At 39.9% G+C, this 10,448-nt stretch overlaps 1 protein-coding gene across 2 annotated transcripts in view; it reads right to left on the reverse strand.

Moving 5' to 3' along the window:
• SPMIP11 (sperm microtubule inner protein 11) overlaps window positions 1-10,448 on the reverse strand; it is a 28,759-nt gene extending 18,311 nt beyond the window's left edge. The window contains exons 1-2 of one of the 2 annotated variants that reach the window (XM_040488293.1): window positions 10,295-10,448; window positions 593-650 (exon numbers count right to left, since the gene is read on the reverse strand). In XM_040488293.1, coding sequence (XP_040344227.1) covers window positions 593-650; window positions 10,295-10,441 — 205 coding nt within the window. In that variant the 5' untranslated portion in view covers window positions 10,442-10,448. The remainder of the gene's footprint in view (window positions 1-592; window positions 651-10,294) is intronic. The other variant, XM_040488294.1, reaches the window with a different exon arrangement.

Below are 10,448 nucleotides of genomic sequence, written 5' to 3' on the forward strand. Positions count from 1 at the left end.
TATGCTGGGTTATTTTGTAACTGCAATTTTACAGTTTTAAAAAATATTAAACTAATAGATTATGTGTTAAAGAGTAGTGATTTATATAAAAAGTAAGTTGAATGTTTTAGAAAAACTCAAAACTTAACAAATTACTGTAAGCCTTGAGTTAAAATAGATTTGAGTTAGGAAATTACCATTTTGTAGCTATCATGAAATAGTATCACTCAGAACTGTCAATAGATACTAAAACTAGTGGATGGAAGTTTGATGAAGAATACGGTATTATGCGGAGTTTGGGTGGCTCAGTCCATTAAGTGTCTCGCTCTTTATTTTGGCTCAGGTCATGATTTCATGGTTTGTGGGTTCAAGGCTGGTGTCAGGCTCTGTGCTGACAGTGTGGATGCAGCCTGCTTGGGATTTTCCTTCTCTCCCCCTCTCTCTACCCCTCCCCTGTTCACACTCTCTGTCTCTCAAAATAGATAAATAAAGTTTTAAAAAAACTTAAGAAAAAAAGAATAAGGTATTTACATTTTTTCGAGTATCTTCCTGGAAAGTACTACAAATTATAAAACAAAAATAATAATGACAAATTACAACACAAAAATAATACCTTGACAGTGGAGAAAACTGGCAAACACCACCTTAATCAAAAGGTCAGTTAACATCACCTATAAAGGGCAAAATGACATTAGGGACCTCCTGATGTGACCTACTGAAAACATACTGTTGCTTATTCCTGCCAAAAATATTTATACCCAATCTAATCATGAGAAACATCAGCAAACCCACATTAAGGACAATTCTACAAACTATCTTATCTGTACTATTAAAAAAAATAAATATCAATGTCATGACACACAAAGGAACTGAACAATTGTTCCAGATTAAAGGGGACTAAAGAGGTATGCCAACTAAATGCAATGCTGATCCTTAATCAGATCTCTGAAGGAAAAATTTTTCTCTAAAGGACATTAATGGGACAACTGGCAAAACTGAAATATAGACTATAGATTAGATAATAGTATTGTATCAATGTTAAAATTTGCTGAGTTTAAAACCTATATTGTGGGTTATTATCTAAGACAATAAAATACAAACTAAGGGGCGCCTGGGTGGCTCAGTCGGTTAAGCATCTGACTTCAGTTCAGGTCATGATCTCACTGTATGTGAGTTCAAGGCCCACATCAGGCTCTGTGCTGACAGCTCGGAGCCTGGAGCCTGCTTCATATTCTGTGTCTCCCTCTCTCTCTGCCCCTTCCCCACTTGTGCTCTGTCTCTCTCAAAAATAAATAAACATGGGGTGCCTGGGTGGCGCAGTCGGTTAAGCGTCCGACTTCAGCCAGGTCACAATCTCGCGGTCCGTGGGTTCGGGCCCCACGTCGGGCTCTGGGCTGACGGCTCAGAGCCTGGAGCCTGTTTCCGATCTGTGTCTCCCTCTCTCTCTGCCCCTCCCCCGTTCATGCTCTGTCTCTCTCTGTCCCAAAAATAAATAAAAAACGTTGAAAAAAAATTTAAAAAAAAAAAAAATAAACATTAAAAAAGATTTAAAAAAATACAAACTGAGATGTCTGAGGATAAAGGAATATAATATGAGCAACTTATTCTCAACTAGCTAAGACAGAGAAAGAGAGGGAGAGGGAAAGAAAATGTGGCCAAATAAAATTGGCTAACTTGGATAAACAGTATAGGGAGTTTGTTTGTACTAAACTTACAACTTTTATATAATTTTGAAATTATATCACCAAAGAAAGTTTTTAAAAAATAATTGACCATATAAGTTTATTTCCTTTCTCTCTCAAATTTGCTAAAATGACATCAAAATAACAACAACGGCATTAACCTTCAAGGGCAAAGAGAGAGTAAGGATAAAACAGCAGATGATACATTTCAGTGGAAATATCTTTTGGAAAATGGCAAGTGGACAGAGGGGTAGTAACTAACCTTTCAGAATGGGAACAGTTCTAACTTAAGTTTCTGCAGTGGAGGATAGAACTAGAATTGGGCCGGGGTGCCTGGGCTGCTTTAGTTGGTTGGACATCTGACTTGGTTTTGGCTGAGGTCATGATCTCAGTTTGTGAGTTTGAGCCCTGCATAGAGCTCTGAGCTGGCAGTGCGGAGCCTGTTTGAGATTCTCTCTCCCTCTCTCTCTCTGCCCCTTCCCTGCTCATGCTTGTTCTCTCTCTCAAAATAAACATTTAAAAATTAAAAAAAAAAAAAAGAACTAGAATTGGGTCATTTCATCTGAGAGGTTCAAACTTTATAATGTAACAGCTATCACAGAAGGCAGGAGTAAAGAATAGGTCTGAGAACAGGAAGGTAGTAACTGAAACTTTGTCTACAGAGCATGCACCACAAGCAGAAAAACCACCTAGCCCAACAAGGAGATAGAAGATTTCTCTGCCCAGCAATCTCACTTCTGGGTATATATCCAAAGGAAATGAAAAAAGGATCTCGAAGAGTTATCTTCACTCTCATTTTCATTACAGCATTATTCACAGTAGCCAAGATGTGGATACCTAAGTGTCTGTCAATGGATGAATGAATAAGGAAGATGTGGTGTGTGTGTATATATGTGTACAGTAGAATATTATTTAGCCATGAGAAAGAAGGAAATCCTGCCATTTGCAACAACAACACAGATAGATCCTGAGGGCATGATGCTAAGGTAAGTTGGACAGAGAAGACAAATACTATTATGCTCTCATACATGGAATCTAAAAAAGCTGAACTCATAGAAACAGAGTAAAATAGTGGTTACCAAGGGCTGTGGGGTGGGGGAAAGAAATGTTGGTTGAAAGATACAAACTGCCAGTTTTAAGATGAATACGTTCTGGGGATCTAATGTACAGCATAGTGATTATAGTTAATAATACTGTTTTATATGCTTGAAAGGTGCTAAGAGAGCAGATCTTAAACGTTCTTACCACAAAAAAGAAAGGTAATTATGTAATGAGATGGAGGTGTTAGCTAATATTATTGTAGTAATCACTTTGCAGTATATATAATCAAATCAACATGTTGTACACCTTAAATTTACACAATGTTATATGTCAATTACATCTCAATAAATTGGGGAAAAAAAGACTTCTTTGGGGAAAGTGAATCTAAGAGGCATTGCACTCCTAGCCAGGATTCACTGTGAGGGATGGCATATGGTGGAAGACCAAAAATCTGATGATTAAGTGAAAATTCAGATCCTCATAAGTGTGATTCTCAATACTCCCTTCTCCTGTCCTGGTCCTAGCATTATAACCAAGCCCCAGAGAAACAATTATATGATTGTTCCTGGAAAAATTGTAGCTATCCAGAAGAAAGCTCACAGTGAAGGCCACAATAGACAATTCCCACCATAGGCTTTTAGTCAGCTTTTAGTTCCTCACTCTTAAATTATAATGGAGAGCCAAGGATCATGAATTGTTTGACAAGAGTCATCAATGAGAAAAAAAAGGTCATAGGAAAAATAACTCAGAGGGGATGGAGCTAATGCAGGGAACAGAATTTCAAATTAGTATAATATCCATGAAGAAAAGAGAAAAGATATGCACAAGGAAAGCCAGATAACCAAAAATGGCCCTTGGAACTTAAATATAGTAACCAAGATAAAATGTTCTGATATAAAGGTGTGGTGTTTTCCACATATGTCCACAACTTCACTATTTCTTCAAGAGGTAGAGCTTATTTCCCCTCCCCTTAAGCATGGGCTGCATTTAGTGACTTTCTTCTAACAAAAAGAATAAGGTGGAAGTGATAGTCACTTCTGAGACTAGGTCATAAAAAGGCATTGTGGCTTCCTTACTCTCTTGGATCACCTGCTCTGCAGTTACCTCCCATGTGAGAACACTGCAGCAGCTTATGGAGAGGCCCATGTGGTGAGAAACTGAGGTGTCTTGTCAACAGCCAGAGAGGAACTGAGGCCTATAGCCATCAGATGACTGCAGCCCCTGCTGACATCCTGTTTTCAACCACATGAGAAACCCTGAGCTAGAACTACCTAGCTAAGTTGCTCCTTGGATCCCTGAGTCACAGAAACAGTGAGGTAATAAATGTTTGTTAAGCCTCTGTTTTAGGATACTTTGTTACACAGAATAGATAATTAACACAGAAAGTTGGAAGATAAAGTTGGGGAATCTGGCAAGGAATGCATTTTTAAAAACCCAAAGAAGGGGCGCCTGGGTGGCGCAGTCGGTTAAGCGTCCGACTTAAGCCAGGTCACGATCTCGCGGTCCGTGAGTTCGAGCCCCGCGTCAGGCTCTGGGCTGATGGCTCGGAGCCTGGAGCCTGTTTCCGATTCTGTGTCTCCCTCTCTCTCTGCCCCTCCCCCGTTCATGCTCTGTCTCTCTCTGTCCCAAAAATAAATAAACGTTGAAAAAAAAAATTAAAAAAAAAAAAAACAACCCAAAGAAAATAAAAAGAATGATTAGTGAGTTAGAGAATCAGCTCAGGTTTTTGTTTTAATTTTTTAAATTTACTTTTTGGCGGGGGGGCAGAATCTTAAGCAGGCTCCAGGCTAAGCACAGAGCCCGAAGTGGGGCTCAATCCCATGACCCTGGGATCATGACCTGAGCCAAAATCATGAGTTAGATACTCAACCAACTGGGGCACCCAGGTGCCCCTCAGCTCAGAAGAATTTATAGTTGACAAATGGAAGTTCCAAAAAGAGAGAAGAGAGAAAATAGAGAATAAATTAATAAAAGACAGTTTCCCAGAAGTGAAGGGCACAGGAGCACCTGGGTGGCTCAGTTGGTTAAGCATCCGACTTGGGCTCAGGTCATGATCTCGCGGTTTGTGGGTTCGAGCCCCACGTTGGGCTCTGTGCTGACAGCTCAGAGCCTGGAGCCTGCTTCAGATTCTGTGTCTCCCCTTCTCTCTGCCCCTCCCCTACTTGTGCTCTGTCTCTCTCTGTTTCTCAATTATAAATAAACATTAGAAAAATTTTTTAATAAAAAAATTAAAAGAAATGAAGGGCACAAATTTCCGGATTGAAAAGGTTCATGAAGTATCTATTGCAATGAATGAAAAAAGACCTACAGCAAATTCCATCATTATGAAATTTATTACTTTGCAGTCCTAGAAGTCAGAAGTCTGGGCAGACTTGACTGGGTCCTCTGCTTAGTTTCACCAGGCCAAAATTAAGGTGTTGGCTGGGCTGGGGTCTTATGTGAGGCTCCAAAAAAGAACACACTTTCAGGCTCATTCAGGTTGTTGGCAGAATTCAGTTTCTTGTGGTTATAGGGCTCAGCCTTGCTGACTGTCAGCCAGACCACTCTCAGCTCCTAAATGCCACCCACATTCTTTGGCATGTGGCCCCCTCCATTTTCAAAACCAGCAATGATGTGTCAAATTCCGCTCATGCTTCTAATCTCTGAATTCCTCTTTTGCTGGTAACTGGAGAAAACACTCTGCTTTTAAAGGGCTTGTATGATTAGGTTAGGCCCACTCAGATAATCTCCCTTTCTCCATATAAAGTAACAATCATGGAGTGTTATCCATCATATTCAGAGGTTCCACCCATACTCAAAGGGGAGGGGATTATACAAAGGTAAGATTCATTGAGGGTCATTCTGAGAATTTTGCCTACGGCAAACCTAAAACCGTGACATAACTATACTGGAAAAACCAGGGAGGGAGAAGAGAAGCACGGGGTATATGGTATAAGAAAGCTAAATTCTCAACTATCATAACAGGAAAGCAATATATCATAGCCAAAAATGGATAAATCAATACATACCATAAAAGCATATTCTTTAAAAGTAGGAAGGTTAAGTACCAAAGAAACAACTGGAAGAGTTCAAAATTTGTCTCTGGAGACTGGAGGAGAGAGGGTAGAGTAGGGGATTCTTATTTTTCATTATAAACTTTTAGCACCATTACTTTTGTTTTTGTTTTAGTTTTTAATTTTTAGAGAGAGAGCGTGCACGGGCAGGGGAGAGGGGCAGAGGGAGAGAGAAAGAATCTTAAGCAGGTTTACACTCAGTGCAGAATCTGATGCAGGGCTTGATCCACGACCCTGGGATCATGACCTGAGCTGAAATCAAGTGTTGGACGCTCAACTGACTGAGCCAGCCAGGTGCCCCATAATATTACTCTGAAAAAGAATTACAAAGATAACTTTTAAGTATTTCTGATTACACATGAGGAAGATAACTAAAAGGTTTGAAGAATATCATAAAAATCATAAGAAAAATAAGTTTGCTTTGCAAATGCCTGACTCCACTTTATTTTTATTTTTTTTTCAACGTTTTTATTTATTTTTGGGACAGAGAGAGACAGAGCATGAACGGGGAAGGGGCAGAGAGAGAGGGAGACACAGAATCGGAAACAGGCTCCAGGCTCTGAGCCATCAGCCCAGAGCCTGACGCAGGGCTTGAACTCCCGGACCGCGAGATCGTGACCTGGCTGAAGTCGGACGCTTAACCGACTGCGCCACCCAGGCGCCCCTGCCTGACTCCACTTTAAAAAGACCCAAATGAGGGGCACCTGAGTGGCTCAGTTGGTTAAGCGTCCAACTTCGGCTCAGGTCATGCATGATCTCACCGTTGGTGGGTTCGAGCCCTGCATCAGACTCTCTGCTAACAGCTCGGAGCCTAGAGCCTGCTTCAGATTCTGTGGCTCCCCCTTTCTCTGTTCCTCCCCTGCTCATGCTCTATCTCTCTCTTTTCTCAAATAGAAATAAAGGTTAAAAAAAAAAAAAAAGAAAATTATAGATGATGCATTGCAGGGGCAAAGAAAGGCATGACAGTCATCAATGGACACAATTTCAAAGAAATGGAATTGGCACCATGTCAAAAAAATTGGTGAATCTACAGTTACACGTATTAAGTGAAACTAAAATGTATAAGGTATGTATCTTTTCTTGATTTCCCAACTTACAATGTAATCTTTGACCAACTATTTGTCTAAAAGAGTCTACTGTACAACTGACCCTTGAACAACACAGGCTTAAACTGCATAGGTCCACTTATATGTGGATTTTTTTTGTCATAAATATACTACAACAAAAGAAAATTACAGTACTACAAATATATTTTCTCTTATGATTTTCTTAACATTTCCTCTTTCCCATATTTACTATAAGAACACAGTATATAATAAATTTATAAAATATGTGTTAACTGGACAGTTTATGTTCTTGGTAGAGCTTCTGGTCAACAGTAGGCTGTTAGTAGTTAAGTTTTGGGGGAGTCCAAAGTTACATGCAGATTTTTTACTATGTGGGGGATCAGTGCCCCTAACCCCTACATTGTTCAAAGATCAACTGTAATTATATTCAACTTGTATTATATAGTATTTATTAATTGATCTAAGCTTGCTAGCTTGACATATATTGGCAGGTTTATACCAAGGATCTATAGTTGGTGGTCAGGAGTTTATGGATTAGGTTAGCCACACTCCAGGGTTATATGGACCACAATTAGTTTAACGTGCCTCCTGGAAGGATGGAATCAGTGGTAACTAGTTACCTTGCCAAATGGTGATTTCACTAAATTCTTGTCACAGAACTGAAACATCCTAGTTCTCTCTGGAGTAATAGGATGTGGATAGACTTCTATCACTGGGTTTCATCAATAACTCCAGCAAAGTTTGAGTTTTAAGCACAGGAAACATCAAACTATTGTTTTGATATCTGCATATAAGAGACCACATAATAATGACTCTGTGCGTATGAGAGAGAGACAAAAAGAGAGAAGGAACCCACCCAGTTACTTTTTCCCATGCTTGCAGAACACCACTTTGAGGGTGGAGAACTGTAACTTTTTGGGAAGTTGCCCAGGGGCTATGAGAGAAGGTTATAAGGCATTGACTCCATAGAAGAGTTCCCAAATCAACAATTCTGGACATTAGCTGAGCAAAAAGTTACCATTCAGCTCCAGTGAATGGTAGGCTTCTGGCAATCTTGAGAACCACCTGTTAGAGAACAGTGAACAACTCTATAGCCCACCTGCCATTCAGACTCAGGGTTTAGGAGTTAACAGATTTTCCTAGAAAGGCTGATCATCAATCATTTCTACAGTTGCCTGCTCACAGCAAAAGACCTGTATAATTTTCTGTAATGTTCTTTTGTTGTAGCATATTTGTAAAAAAAAATCCATATATGAGTAATATGTGTTTGACAATTTGGAATCAAATTTCGGCTCTATCACTGATCTTGGGTAAATAAGTTAATAACCTCTTTGGGCCTGTTTCCTTATTGATAAGAAGAGAATAGTAATACCTACCTCACAGGCATGTTGAGAGAATTAAATGGAATCATGCATGAGGGTGTAAAATTGAGGGGGGAGGGGGAAACAACTTGTAGGGGTGACAAAGCTGATGTCCAGTCTTACTTTTTTTTTTTAAATTTTTTAAATATTTATTTTTGAGAGAGAGAGAGAGAGAGAGAGAGAGAGAGAGAGAGAGAGATTGGGGGAGGGGCAGAGAGATGGGAACAGAGGATCCGAAGAAGGCTCTAAGCTGACAGCAGCAAGCCTGATGTGGGGCTCGAACTCATAACTATGAGATCATGACCTGAGATGAAGCTGGATACTCAACTAACTGAGCCACCCAGGCACTCCTGTCCAGTCTTCCTTCTAACCTTACATTTTAAGCCAACAATTTGGCTAAGCCTACAGCCTCTGATAGTCTGCCACTGGAATGAAAAATATTGGGTAAGCAGATGATATCAGAATACATCTCTATTACCCCATAGGGGACTTCAGTTTTATAAAGTGAAGTCTTTTTTTCTGCCTAGCCTACGATGAAATTAATCAGAAATGAGACTCAGGCCTCTTTGGGTTGATACCAGGTCTTATTTACTGGAGTTTAGGTAGCGAACTGGGTAGGAAAACCCTCGGCTTGGGGCTTAGTTCCCTCAATGGTGAGAAGTCCCATCTAGTAGGGGCAGGCAGGGTTGAAGCAGCCAGGAGAGGCCTATTTTTGGCCTGGAACAAAGAAAATTTATGGCTTAAGCCAAATGTGTTTCTCTGAGAGAGGGTGAGGAGCTCCTTATTTGGAGACAATGGCGGCCCCATGGCATAATGCTAGGACACAGCTGGGTGGAGGCCAGGGGGGAGGGGTGGTGTAGGGGTATTAAGGAATTTCTAGAGTTCACCAGTGGGACCCTTTGTACAAACCATACCTGAAAGGTGGGTATGTAAAAACAGAGCTTTTCTGATATCATTAGAAGAAAGAGAGTGCCAATAGAGGCCTATACAGGATTAGTCTCTCTCAACCTTAACTTTGTGCTTTATACTTACCAGTTACCCCCTCCCTTCACCCCAATAAAACTTTGCTTTACTACCTGCCTACACTTAATTTCCTTCACATATGTTCTCCATTTTTCCTGAAATGCCCTGTCCCATCCATTTCTGTGCTTTTAAACAATTCATCTTTTAAGACCTTAACCAATTATCACATTTCCTCCAAAGCCTCCTCTAACTTCTTGTTTTAGAGATGATCAAATATCATTTATTAATTTATTTACCTACCAGTATTTATTAATTGTATTATGTATTCTTGCATAATACATAGTGTATTATGTATTAGGCATTACTAGGCATTGTGAAGATAATACAATTGGGTATTTACTCACTACCTATTAAAAATCCTTCAATGGTTCCCTATAAAGTTAAAATTCTTAGCATGGCTAACAGCATCCTCCATTTTCTGGCCCCTGACAAGTTTTGAAGGCTTACTTCTCAGCACGTGTCTTCTTTACACTTTATCTGTACCCAAGGAGTTCACTTAGTATGGCTCTCTCTCAAGTCTCTGTTCCTTTGTGCAATATTCCCTTCTTGTCTACTTGGTGACCTCCAATCATCTCTTAACTCTCAGTTCTGGGAGCACTTCCTGTGTGAAGTATTCTCTAAAGGATTCTCTTGTGCTCATTCAAATCCAATAGTACCAGGTACTTCCTCTTTTGTAGTTCCACAGCATTCTATATTTAATTTATTCATACACTATATTGCAAATTTTTTGTTTGCATATTTATCTTTATCCAGCAGCCACTTTATGGCAGAGACCTCCTATCCATCTTTGTTACCCCAGGCACCAATATAAAGCCTGGCACAAAACTGTACTTAGTAATGTTAACTAAATGAACAAATGAATAAGAATACATTTATTCCGTTGAACAAACTGAATGTCTCAACATGGATATTAAATGACAGAAGAGGGAAGCTGAATGGATAATCTCCCTACTCCATAATTTTAACTATAGAGTAATTGTTACCTGTGGGGGATAAAGCTCTAACTCAAGGTAGAAAAAGAAACGGCTAAGAAGAAGCTCTTCTATATCTACCACCAGCTCTTCTCCTCCACCCTGTATTCCCCTTACTTGTTTCTTTAGTTGTGTCCCTTTTCTTGTTCCAAAAGGAATTTTGATATCCCAATAGATATAAGTTGAAGAAGGCCATCTTAGCTCCTCCCTGTCCTCTTCTGGAATGTCCAGGCTGGAGCACTGGTCTCTGTGTTTGGTAACCATGGTAATG

Source organism: Herpailurus yagouaroundi, unplaced genomic scaffold, assembly GCF_014898765.1.
Source record: "Herpailurus yagouaroundi ecotype Mexico unplaced genomic scaffold, PumYag 166, whole genome shotgun sequence".
Lineage (NCBI taxonomy): Eukaryota > Metazoa > Chordata > Mammalia > Carnivora > Felidae > Herpailurus > Herpailurus yagouaroundi.